Source organism: Oncorhynchus gorbuscha, linkage group LG23 (genome assembly GCF_021184085.1).
Source record: "Oncorhynchus gorbuscha isolate QuinsamMale2020 ecotype Even-year linkage group LG23, OgorEven_v1.0, whole genome shotgun sequence".
Lineage (NCBI taxonomy): Eukaryota > Metazoa > Chordata > Actinopteri > Salmoniformes > Salmonidae > Oncorhynchus > Oncorhynchus gorbuscha.
In genome coordinates, this window is record NC_060195.1 from 15,963,553 (window position 1) to 15,977,233 (window position 13,681).

Below are 13,681 nucleotides of genomic sequence, written 5' to 3' on the forward strand. Positions count from 1 at the left end.
CCTATCATCATCCACTCAACGACCTATCATCATCATCATCCACTCAACGACCTATCATCATCATCAGCTCAACGGCCTATCATCATCAACTAAAGGACCTATCATCATCAACTAAAGGACCTATCATCATCATCAACTCGACACCCTATCAACATCATCAACTCGACACCCTATCAACATCATCAACTCGACACCCTATCAACATCATCAACTCGACACCCTATCAACATCATCAACTCGATACCCTATCAACATCATCAACTCGATACCCTATCAACATCATCAACTCGATACCCTATCAACATCATCAACTCGATACCCTATCAACATCATCAACTCGATACCCTATCAACATCATCAACTCGATACCCTATCAACATCATCAACTCGATACCCTATCAACATCATCAACTCGATACCCTATCAACATCATCAACTCGATACCCTATCAACATCATCAACTCGATACCCTATCAACATCATCAACTCGATACCCTATCAACATCATCAACTCGATACCCTATCAACATCATCAACTCGATACCCTATCAACATCATCAACTCGATACCCTATCAACATCATCAACTCGATACCCTATCAACATCATCAACTCGATACCCTATCAACATCATCAACTCGATACCCTATCAACATCATCAACTCGATACCCTATCAACATCATCAACTCGATACCCTATCAACATCATCAACTCGATACCCTATCAACATCATCAACTCGATACCCTATCAACATCATCAACTCGATACCCTATCAACATCATCAACTCGATACCCTATCAACATCATCAACTCGATACCCTATCAACATCATCAACTCGATACCCTATCAACATCATCAACTCGATACCCTATCAACATCATCAACTCGATACCCTATCAACATCATCAACTCGATACCCTATCAACATCATCAACTCGATACCCTATCAACATCATCAACTCGATACCCTATCAACATCATCAACTCGATACCCTATCAACATCATCAACTCGATACCCTATCAACATCATCAACTCGATACCCTATCAACATCATCAACTCGATACCCTATCAACATCATCAACTCGATACCCTATCAACATCATCAACTCGATACCCTATCAACATCATCAACTCGATACCCTATCAAAATCCCACAAAAGAAAGCATAACGCCTCATCACATCCTTAAAGAAAAAGAGTAGAATAAGTTCAGCAGGCAGTTGCAAATGAACGAGTGTCAATGAATGAACAATCCTTTTGAGATGTTTCCTTCGTCCTCATGCCGACCGACTCCTCTATGTCTCTCTATGGGTAGAAGTGGTTTGATGGTCCATCCACATCAGCCCTCTGTACACTAGGAGCTATTGATGAAGCAGGAGTATTACAGGCTTGGGCCATCACTGGAAGGGATCTGTCTGAGTTTGGGTGGGGGCACTGGGGCAAATTGGTGCCTGTGAGTAAGTAGGATGGAGATTTCCAGGGGTTCTGGGGTAGCAGGTAGCTACTGTAGCTCCAAGGGCCTGGCGGTTTCAGGAAACAGGATGGGGGATCAAAAGAAGATCTGCTTGGCATCTGACGGGTTCTGCTCCATGGGACAGTAGGGACATTTCAGTCTGAGGAGAGGAGATAGATGAGAGAGTAAGACACACACAGGCAGGTGACTTTAACCACACAGTTACACAGGTCTGGCACTGCCAATGGTTGAATGCACTCCTGTCTGTCGGTCAGCCTGGATCAAACTTACTTTCCAGCGTTGGTGAGTTTGTTGAGGGCATCTCTGGAGATGACGTGTCCACAGATGAGCTTCATGGGAGGGTTGCTCTCTGACGTCTGCTGTCGGAGGATGGGGCAGGCGAACACAGAGTGGTACCAGCACTTCTTCCCCAGGTCGATCTCAATCTGGAGGGAGGGGAGACAGGACCACTCCATTACCCTTCTATGACAACCTTCATTAATAATCCATTTTAAAATGGTTATAGTATTATAGATACTACAAATAATTATGAATTACAATTCTTGCTTTTAAAACACTGAGAAATCGTTGTCCAGAGAAAGTCATGAGAGAAAAGCAGAGAGTTTAGAGAGGGAGACTTACAGGCAGCTCGTCCTTGTGTGTCCAGACTCCACTACACTGTCTCTGTTCAATCACCTGTTTGATGTTCATCAGGACGGGCAGAGCCATGCAGCCTGACGCAAAACTGACATTCAACACAGAGAGACAGACGTGGAGATCAGATACATACTGCAGTCAGAAACAAAGACGAGCATTGTAAAATAATCTTACTATCAGCGTCATACTCCTGGCCGTGCGAGTTGAATACAACAGGTGTAGACCTTACAGTGAAACGCTGAATACAACAAGTGTAAACCTTACAGTGAAACGCTGAATACAACAAGTGTAAACCTTACAGTGAAACGCTGAATACAACAAGTGTAAACCTTACAGTGAAACGCTGAATACAACAAGTGTAAACCTTACAGTGAAACGCTGAATACAACAAGTGTAAACCTTACAGTGAAACGCTGAATACAACAAGTGTAAACCTTACAGTGAAACGCTGAATACAACAAGTGTAAACCTTACAGTGAAACGCTGAATACAACAGGTGTAGACCTTACAGTGAAACGCTGAATACAACAAGTGTAAACCTTACAGTGAAACGCTGAATACAACAAGTGTAAACCTTACAGTGAAACGCTGAATACAACAGGTGTAGACCTTACAGTGAAACGCTGAATACAACAAGTGTAAACCTTACAGTGAAACGCTGAATACAACAAGTGTAAACCTTACAGTGAAACGCTGAATACAACAGGTGTAGACCTTACAGTGAAACGCTGAATACAACAAGTGTAAACCTTACAGTGAAACGCTGAATACAACAAGTGTAAACCTTACAGTGAAACGCTGAATACAACAAGTGTAAACCTTACAGTGAAACGCTTACTTACAAGCCCTGAACCAACAATGCAGTTAAAAAAACTAACTAATAATTAAAGAGCAGCAGTAAAGTAACAAGCAAGGCTATATACAGGGTGTTACGGTACAGAGTCAGTGTGGAGGCTATATACAGGGTGTTACGGTACAGAGTCAGTGTGGAGGCTATATACAGGGTGTTACGGTACAGAGTCAATGTGGAGGCTATATACAGGGTGTTACGGTACAGAGTCAATGTGGAGGCTATATACAGGGTGTTACGGTATAGTCAATGTGGAGGCTATATACAGGGGACACCGGTTAGTTGAGGTAATATGTACATGTAGGTAGAGTTAAAGTGACTATGCATAGATTATAAACAGAGTAGCACCACCGTAAAAGAGGGTTCTGGGTAGCCCTTTGATTAGCTGTTAAGGATTCTTATGACTTTGGGGTAAAAGCTGTTTAGAAGCCTCTTGGACCTAGACTGTGTCTGTCTGTGTCTGTGTGTGTGTGTGTGTCTAACCTGACACTGAGAGGTGACTCTACCGATAGCCCCAGCAGCGCGCAGGCGTCCCTGGTGAAGCTGTTACAGATCTCAGCCCATTGGTTGGTCTCTAACAGAGAGCGGTAGGGAGAGTTCTCTATGCCGTGCCGCAGGTACACCAGACTACCCATGAGGATCTGGATGTCTGGGGGGAGAGGAGACACTTATTAATGATGTCTGGGGGACATCCAATGTTAACCTAAATAACTAATGATGATAAATACAATCCACCTGTGTGTAATCAAGTCTCTGTATAAATTCACCTGCACTGTGATAGTCTCAGAGGTCCGTTAAAAGCGCAGAGAGCATCATGAAGAACAAGGAACACACCAGGCAGGTCCGAGATACTGTTGTGAAGAAGTTTAAAGCCGGATTTGGAAAAAGATTTCCCAAGCTTTAAACATCCCAAGGAGCACTGTGCAAGCGATAATATTGAAATGGAAGGAGTATCAGACCACTGCAAATCTACCAAGACCTGGCCGTCCCTCTAAACTTTCAGCTCATACAAGGAGAAGACTGATCAGAGATGCAGCCAAGAGGCCCATGATCACTCTGGATGAACTGCAGAGATCTACAGCTGAGGTGGGAGACTCTGTCCATAGGACAACAATCAGTCGTATATTGCACAAATCTGGCCTTTATGGAAGAGTGGCAAGAAGAAGGCCATTTCTTAAAGATATTCATAAAAAGTGTTGTTTAAAGTTTGCCACAAGCCACCTGGGAGACACACCAAACATGTGGAAGGAGGTGCTCTGGTCAGATGAAACCAAAATTGAACTTTTTGTCAACAATGCAAAACGTTATGTTTGGCGTAAAAGCAACACAGCTCATCACCCTGAACACACCATCCCCACTGTCAAACATGGTGGTGGCAGCATCATGGTTTGGGCCTGCTTTTCTTCAGCAGGGACAGGGAAGATGGTTAAAATTGATGGGAAGATGGATGGAGCCAAATACAGGACCATTCTGGAAGAAAACCTGATGGAGTCTGCAAAAGACCTGAGACTGGGATGGAGATTTGTCTTCCAACAAGACAATGATCCAAAACATAAAGCAAAGTCTACAATGGAATGGTTCAAAAATAAACATATCCAGGTGTTAGAATGGCCAAATCGATGTCCAGACCTGAATCCAATCGAGAATCTGTGGAAAGAACTGAAAACTGCTGTTCACAAATGCTCTCCATCCAACCTCACTGAGCTCGAGCTGTTTTGCAAGGAGGAATGGGAAAGAATTTCAGTCTCTCGATGTGCAAAACTGATAGAGACATACCCCAAGCGACTTACAGCTGTAATCGCAGCAAAAGGTGGCGCTACAATGTATTAACTTAAGGGGGCTGAATAATTTTGCATGCCCAATTTTTCAGTTTTTGATTTGTTAAAAAGTTTTCAATATCCAATAAATGTCGTTCCACTTCATGATTGTGTCCCACTTGTTGTTGATTCTTCACAAAAAAATACAGTTTTATATCTTTATGTTTGAAGCCTGAAATGTCGCAAAAGGTCACAAAGTTCAAGGGGGCCGAATACTTTCGCAAGGCACTGTAGATGTCTGGGTGGAGAGGAGACACTGTTAATGTAGATGTCTGGGTGGAGAGGAGACCCTGTTAATATAGATGTCTGGGTGGAGAGGAGACCCTGTTAATATAGATGTCTGGGTGGAGAGGAGACACTGTTAATATAGATGTCTGGGTGGAGAGGAGACACTGTTAATATAGATGTCTGGGTGGAGAGGAGACACTGTTAATATAGATGTCTGGGTGGAGAGGAGACCCTGTTAATATAGATGTCTGGGTGGAGAGGAGACCCTGTTAATATAGATGTCTGGGTGGAGAGGAGACCCTGTTAATATAGATGTCTGGGTGGAGAGGAGACACCGTTAATATAGATGTCTGGGTGGAGAGGAGACACCGTTAATATAGATGTCTGGGTGGAGAGGAGACACCGTTAATATAGATGTCTGGGTGGAGAGGAGACACCGTTAATATAGATGTCTGGGTGGAGAGGAGACACCGTTAATATAGATGTCTGGGTGGAGAGGAGACACCGTTAATATAGATGTCTGGGTGGAGAGGAGACACCGTTAATATAGATGTCTGGGTGGAGAGGAGACACCGTTAATATAGATGTCTGGGTGGAGAGGAGACACCGTTAATATAGATGTCTGGGTGGAGAGGAGACACTGTTAAATTAGATGTCTGGGGGGAGAGGAGACCCTGTTAATATAGATGTCTGGGTGGAGAGGAGACCCTGTTAATATAGATGTTTGGGTGGAGAGGAGACACTGTTAATATAGATGTCTGGGTGGAGAGGAGACACTGTTAATATAGATGTCTGGGTGGAGAGGAGACACTGTTAATATAGATGTCTGGGTGGAGAGGAGACACTGTTAATATAGATGTCTGGGTGGAGAGGAGACACTGTTAATATGGATGTCTGGGGGGGGCACTGTTAATATGTATGTCTCGGGGAGAGGAAACACTGTTAACCTCTCTGGGGTAGGGGGCAGTATTTTCACATCCGGATGAAAAGCATACCCAAATTAAACTGCCTGCTACTCCGGCCCATAAGTTAGGATATGCATATAATTAGTAGATTTGGATAGAAAACACTATAAAAAGTTTCCAACTGTTAAAATAATGTCTAAGTATAACAGAACTGATATGGCAGGCGAAAACCCGAGGATAATCCAACCAGGAAGTACTATTATTTTGAATGGCTGTTTTTCTATTGAAAGCCTATCCACCATATAAAGACTTAGGACCCAGTTCACAAGCTCTGTGGCTTCCTCAACATGTGGCCAGTCTTTAGGCATTGTTTCAGGCCTTTACTCTGAAAAATGAGGGAGATACAGCACTTTCAATGAGGACAGTGGACATTTCCAGACATGAACCAAGCGCGTGATCGGGAGCGCGCCTTTATTGTTTCTCCTTTTCTATTGAAGAAGCTTTTGTCCGGTTGAAATATTATTGATTATTTATGACAAAAACAACCGGAGGATTGATTTTAAACATCGTTTGACATGTTTCTACGAACTTTTATTGTACTTTTTAAGAACTTCTCGTCTGGACTTAGTGCCCGCGCCTTGTGCATTCGGATTACTGGACTAAACGCGCAAACAAAAATGACATTTTTGGTCATAAAGATGGACATTGTCGAACAAAACAAACATTTATTGTCTAACATGGAGACCTGGGAGTGCCACCCGATGAAGATCAAAAGGTAAGTGAATAATTTTAATGATATTTCGGACTTTTGTGAAACCTCTCTTTCAAGAGGTGTCTGTATGGCTTTCTGTGGCTAGGAGCTGACCTAACATAATCGCAAAGTGTGCTTTCGCCATAAAGCCTTTTTGAAAACTGACACGGCGGTTGCATTAAGGAGAAGTTTAGCTTTATTTGTGCGTTTAACACTTGTATCTTTCATCAATGTTTATGATGAGTATTTCTGTTATTTGATGTGGCTCTCTGCACTTTCACCGGATGTGTATTTGAGACAATGCATTTCTGAACATAACACACCAATTTCAAATGAGGCTATTGGACATACATATGAACTTTATCGAACAAAACACACATTTATTGTGTAACATGAAGTCCTGTGAGTGCCACCTGATGAAGATCAAAGGTTAGTAATTTATTTAATCGCTATTTCTGACTTTTGTGAGCCCTCTCCTTGGCTGTAAAATGGCTGTATGGTTTTCTGTGACTAGGCACTGACCTAACAATCGTTTGGTGTGCTTTTGCCGTAAAGGTCTGCCATGAGAGGTGACTGTATAGTTCCCTTAAGGAAAAGCACCTTTAGTAAATCCGCTTTCTCTGCGAGAGCTTCCCATGTCTGGAATACACTGCAATCAGACACACATAACTGCACCACATATCACACTTTCGCAAAATGCATGAAGACATGGCTAAAGGTCAATCAGAGACGGGGGTCATGAAGGATGTCTGAGAGGAGACGGGGGTCATGAAGGATGTCTGAGAGGAGACGGGGGTCATGAAGGATGTCTGAGAGGAGACGGGGGTCATGAAGGATGTCTGAGAGGAGACGGGGGTCATGAAGGATGTCTGAGAGGAGACTGGGGAGACGGGGGTCATGAAGGATGTCTGAGAGGAGACGGGGGTCATGAAGGATGTCTGAGAGATCATGAAGGATGTCTGAGAGGAGACGGGGTCATGAAGGATGTCTGAGAGGAGACGGGGGTCATGAAGGATGTCTGAGAGGAGACGGGGGTCTTGAAGGATGTCTGAGAGGAGACGGGGGTCATGAAGGATGTCTGAGAGGAGACAGGGGTCATGAAGGATGTCTGAGAGGAGACAGGGGTCATGAAGGATGTCTGAGAGGAGACAGGGGTCATGAAGTAGGGAGGAAGGAAGGTGTCCATTGACGGACAATTGGAACAGATCATTAGTCAGTTAGCTGGTAAGAGAAAGAAGCTATGAAGTCCTGTAAGAAAGCTATTGCAATGGAACATGCTTAGCAACAGAAAACAACAATTAGTTTCTTATTGGATGATTAGGATGTCTTCTTATTGGACAGTTCCTCCCCGTTTCAGTTTATTTTTTTCCGTTTGGTGCCTAATGAACATGATCCCTGTCAAAAAGCTCTTCAAAACCACCAGGAACCCCCAGCCAGGGAGTCTGTCCCTACCCCTCCTCAAAACCACCAGCAACCCCCAGCCAGGGAGTCTGTCCCTACCCCTCCTCAAAACCACCAGGAGCCCCCAGCCAGGGTGTCTGACCCTACCCCTCCTCAAAACAACCAGGAGCCCCCAGCCAGGGAGTCTGACCCTACCTCTCTGGTGCTATGAGGTGAAGGACTGTTAGTGCCTCCATTCAGACCATCATATCTGCCCTCTACATTTCTATCTGTCCCACACTGACCAGAACAACAGCCCAGGCTGTCTGTGTCGCCTACCTCTCTGGTGCTGTGAGGCGAAGGGCTGGAAGTGCCTGGCGTACTGTAGCGCCTCCAGCTGGTTGGTGATGCCTCCGTTTAACAGGCTGATGAAGTAGAGGCGGTGCAGCTTGAACTCCAGGGTACTGTTCAGGTCCAACAGGCGCTGCCGGTTTGTTACTGCCCACCTGGAGCCAGGGAGAGGGAGGATTGTAATCATTAGTGCACAACGCAGCAAACAGTTGCAAATTAAAAACCATTTATATTCAACAAATTCAAGTAGTTCCCTCTCCGTTTCCTTCTGTTTAGGTCCTAGTGAATAGACCCCAGGATTAGGCTCAATTCAATTGACCTTCAACCCTGGCATTGACCCAACCCTGACCGGGTGTCTACAAGTCTTTCAGATCTCAATTGTATTCTAAAGTTAATCAGCTACTGAATGGATCAAAATGATCAAAGAGGGGTTTGATTCACATTCAACTCAACACAGAGAGGAGGTACAGTAAACACTTGTGCTGGTCTGAGGTCAGTATATAACAGAGAGGAGGTACAGGACATATTCTAGTGCTGGTCTGAGGTCAGTATATAACAGAGAGGAGGTACAGTAGACACTTGTGCTGGCCTGAGGTCAGTATATAACAGAGAGGAGGTACAAGACATATTCTAGTGCTGGTCTGAGGTCAGTATATAACAGAGAGGAGGTACAGGACATACTCTAGTGCAGGTCTGAGGTCAGTATATAACAGAGAGGAGATACAGTACATACTCTAGTGCTGGTCTGAGGTCAGTATATAACAGAGAGGAGATACAGTACATACTCTAGTGCTGGTCTGAGGTCCTGCATCCTCAAGGCCTCCAGGATCCTGTTGAGTTCCAAGAACGGCTGCTTCATGCTCATGTCAATCACTACTCCAGACTCCTGGGAGACACACACACGGTAGGGAGTTATAATACATATGAAACACACCCAAGATATTCAATTCTGGTTCTGGGGACCAACAGGGTGAGCAGGCTTTTGTTTCATCTCAGCTGTTTACCTGACATAGGTCCTCTGCCACGCTCAGCATGCCTTGTCTGTACAAGTGTTCCACAATGGTCTCACTCAGGTACTTCTGTCTCTCAGGTGAGTCCCACACAGTCTCTGCCACCACTGCACTCACCTCTGCATCAAAGTTCTACAGAAACACAGCCAGGAAACAACAAAAAGGATAAGTAGAAATACATTTCTCCCTTGTGTGCTTAAATTTATAATACTGTCTTGAACCACAAGGAAGTTGCGTCATCTCTTTTCTAAATTGTAAAGATACTATAGTGAAAGCATTTACTGGGAAACTCTCACCCTGTCGATAGCTTTGCCCACTTTGGAGACACTGCCGTGGATGTCCTTGTGTCTGGAGGCCAGCAGCTGTACTGTTTCTTTAATGTTCTTACAACACTGGGCCATGGTCTGAGACAGCACCGTCAGATCTGCATCTCGTACCCCTGAAGGAGAGGTATTTAGAGAGGCGGGACAATCAGGTTTCTGCATTGTGATGCATTGACATTACACAACATTCTATGGCAGCCATGTTAGTGCCATTTCAAATATAACGACATATGTCTATGGTGAGCACCCTATCACAATCGCATGGGAATATTCAAACAATGTTATGTAACTGAATGTCTAGAATTAGAACGATATTCAAAAGTTGACCCAACTCTGTAAATACATGCCTCTGCCCTGAAGGAGAAACCAATCATGGTTAAAACAAGTCCTAATGTTAAAAGGTTAAAGTCGTTCTGCTGAAAGTTACATAAAGAGACGTATGAATCACTTCTGTGCCTGAACACTCATGAGTCACGGCACGCAACCAGAGCAAAACAATGTTTTATTTCTCTAGTGGCAAATTGTTTAAAGAAATGCATTTCATATTATTCCGTGCTTTAGTTATAGTCGTGCATCAAATTCCTCAAATATGGGGCCTTTAACCGTGTGTGTGCAGGTATCTATCATTCTTTAATTTAGTACCATGCAGCTGCAAGGTACCGGATGACTGGAGTGGACACTACTTCTAAACTACAGCGTGGAGCTGGCATGGCCTTACCGAATGTAACCAGCTGTCCCCGTAGCTCACAGACGCTGCGTAGTAGTTCGTCCAGACGTTCCTCTGACTGGTGTCCGTACATGACGAACCTATGGAGCACCTTCTCCAGCTCCCGCTCCACACACGCACACTGCTCCATACCTAGACTGGGACTCTACCGCATTCACTACCACCTGGGAGAGACAACACACATAACCAAGGGAACTAGGCCTAGGTCAGCGGTTTTCAAACCTCTCCCCAGGGACCCCCAGACATTTCACCATTTTGTTGTAGCCCTGAAGTAGCTCATCTGATTCACCTAGTCAAGGGCCTGACGTAGCTCATTTGATTAATCTAGTCAAGGGACTGAAGTAGCTCATTTGATTAATCTAGTCAAGGGCCTGAAGTAGCTCATTTGATTAATCTAGTCAAGGGCCTGAAGTAGCTCATCTGATTCACCTAGTCAAGGGTCTGAAGTAGCTCACCTGATTCACCTAGTCAAGGGCCTGAAGTAGCTCATCTGATTCACCTAGTCAAGGGTCTGAAGTAGCTCACCTGATTCACCTAGTCAAGGGCCTGAAGTAGCTCATCTGATTCACCTAGTCAAGGGTCTGAAGTAGCTCATCTGATTCACCTAGTCAAGGGTCTGAAGTAGCTCACCTGATTCACCTAGTCAATTGCTTGATGATTAGTTGAATCAGGTGTGCTAGCTATAGAAAATATCAAATACCTGGAACGGCTGGGGGTCCCCAGGGAGAGGTTTGAGAACCACTGAACAAGGTCACAAACAATAGTTCAGCATTTTGCAAGTATCCCATGACCCCTACAGTTTTGATTCGCTACTAGTACTGGCATAACTGGTGAACAACATACTTTATTAGTTGAATCAGATTTGCTAGAGCCTAAAGTATGCAGTGGCACAGATAAATTATTGACAGGCAGCAGAAAATATGAAAGAAAACCAATCTATTCTAGATCAACAAGTGGATATCAATGTTGTTAGGCCTAAAGGTCTTGGTCTCATTGACACATCAGGCATCCCTTGTGTATACATTTGAAAAACATCGCTCTGCAACTTTCCCCTTCTCGTTTTAATTGTATACATCTGACAAATAAAACATTTACTAATGTAGCTACACATCATGCAAAAAAAAGTATACTTTTGGAACCGGTTTGCTCGCTGAAGCTAATTAGGCCCTTCGACCAATGACATTCGACTGCAACACAGAGTTAGCACGGTAGGCTAACTAGGCAAATCGTTTGCTGACACCGAGTTAAGACAAGTAGCTAGCGAAATACTAAGAATCTAGCCATCTGTGCTCTTGATACTTACTAAAAACTCACAACAAAGCTCTGGTAGCAGCTATGTTAGCAAATATCAAGTTAGCTATGCTAACTAGCCATACCCACAACAACATTATCAAGCCAGCTAGCGTAGCTATATAGCTACTGGTAGCTAGACGTTATCTAGCTGCATAAGAAGTCGTATCAAACACCACTTGGTTACAATGTCGATTATCATGCCTCTGTCAAACCTAATGGCAGGTAAGAAATGTTGGTGAGTAGCTAGCTAACTACGTTTTGTTATTCTGTCCTTTCGCATACACTTCAAGTTGTCGCATAACGTAAACCTAGCAATGGACCGAAGCTGTTGACTCGGCAATAATGGTATATTTTAATCGATTGCATAGTTAGAAAGACAGTCAGATTATCCTAATATTTGTTGCAATTCTCAAATATACAAACAACATGTCATAAAACATAAAATGAGTTAGAAGGGCAACATAAAGCGTCAAAATAAACACCACTTGCCTGTCGTAACAGCGATTCTCCACCAGTCGTGCTTTGTTCTGCGGAACTTCCTTCCGGTGTCGCATAGCTCAGATTTTCATAATAAAAGTACAGTAGTTACATTGACCGTAAAGGTAAGGTTCTTAGACTTGATTTAATGTTTAATGTTTACAGAGTTCCTCATCTTCTGGTACATAATTATGTATCCGTATAAAACAAGTCAAATGTAGCATTTGATTCCAATGTTAAATTGTCTCACATAGCCTACAAGTTCATTGCGAACCCCAGGTGGCGCTGTATGGACGGTTATGAATGGAGATCTATGGCCAGCTTGCATAGCGATGGTGCAGACAGGTGTGTGGCTTGGAGCTGGCCAGGTTATTTCCCACCTGTGATGTAACTATCTGGTCGTGACCCCAGACAGGCATTGATGTAAAACACACACACACACACACACACACACACACACACACACACACACACACACACACACACACACACACACACACACACACACACACACACACACACACACACACACACACACACACACACAAACCATCAATATGCATGTAGATTACTGAAAGTCACTCATAAGACATGTCTCAATTAAGTTCTAAGTCTCAATTCTATCGCTTCATTAACTTGCATCAACACAGACTGAGTGTATCAAGAGAAAGACAAATCTCAGTTGCATAGTTGGGAGTCTGTGTGTAGCCTAGCCTAGGTCACTGGAGACCAAACTTAATGGAGATATAACTAAAGAAGCTTGTGTAGCCTCTTTTAGCGAGGCCTGGGCGGCCACCCAGCCCCAAACACACACAGCTCACATCACAAAGGTTCCTCTCATGCCAACTGAGAAGTTATTATCCCTGGAACACTTTTTCACCTCTACGTCTATGAAAGTCTTCAAATACATTTGAATGAAATTCCACTGAGGAGAGTTTTGGAGCTGGAGATGTAATACCGGCCCCATTGTCTAACTGTGCATGGCTCAGCTCACACTACTATGCTGCATGTGCACGTTGGTCAAACAAACAAGGGGTGCTCTACAGATTAGAGAAACACTATGAAGTAAGACGAGTGTTGTTTTCTGCAGCTCAGTTGCTATGGCTCTTGCAACGGCAGGATAGTGGCTTTGATTCCCGGGACCACCCATATGTAAACAAATGTATGCAGGCATGACTGTAAATTGCTTTGGATAAAAGCTAAATGCTAAATGGTATATATTATTATTATATTAGAACATTTGTACAAGTCAAAACAACTCCAATTGATATAATCTTTCACTCCTTATGATCTAAACATGCATAATCACACTTCACAACAGAAGATTGAACAGATTTTTGCATGGGATCTTTCTAGAAGGTGCTATGAAGCCCCCGATAGGCTAGATTGCAGTGATGCACATCAATCATTACACACACATGGATTAATAAGTTAGGTGACAGATTCACAAACCAC

At 43.7% G+C, this 13,681-nt stretch overlaps 1 protein-coding gene across 2 annotated transcripts; it reads right to left on the minus strand.

Annotated features, from left to right (window-relative positions):
- Positions 1–12,273, minus strand: LOC124011523 (E3 ubiquitin-protein transferase RMND5B-like). 2 transcript variants are annotated; one of them, XM_046324970.1, is made up of 10 exons: positions 12,239–12,273; positions 10,448–10,620; positions 9,703–9,845; positions 9,401–9,538; positions 9,182–9,282; positions 8,385–8,551; positions 3,448–3,613; positions 2,100–2,202; positions 1,749–1,903; positions 1–1,617 (listed from the first exon to the last, which is right to left on the minus strand). In XM_046324970.1, exons 2-10 carry the CDS (start codon positions 10,584–10,586, stop codon positions 1,554–1,556), a joined length of 1,176 nt encoding a protein of 391 aa, XP_046180926.1. In that variant the 5' UTR covers positions 10,587–10,620; positions 12,239–12,273; the 3' UTR covers positions 1–1,553. The 2 variants fall into 2 exon arrangements, with proteins under 2 accessions (XP_046180926.1, XP_046180927.1); XM_046324971.1 differs by lacking the exon at positions 12,239–12,273 and adding an exon at positions 10,982–11,003.
- Between the last annotated feature and the right edge of the window lie 1,408 nt (positions 12,274–13,681).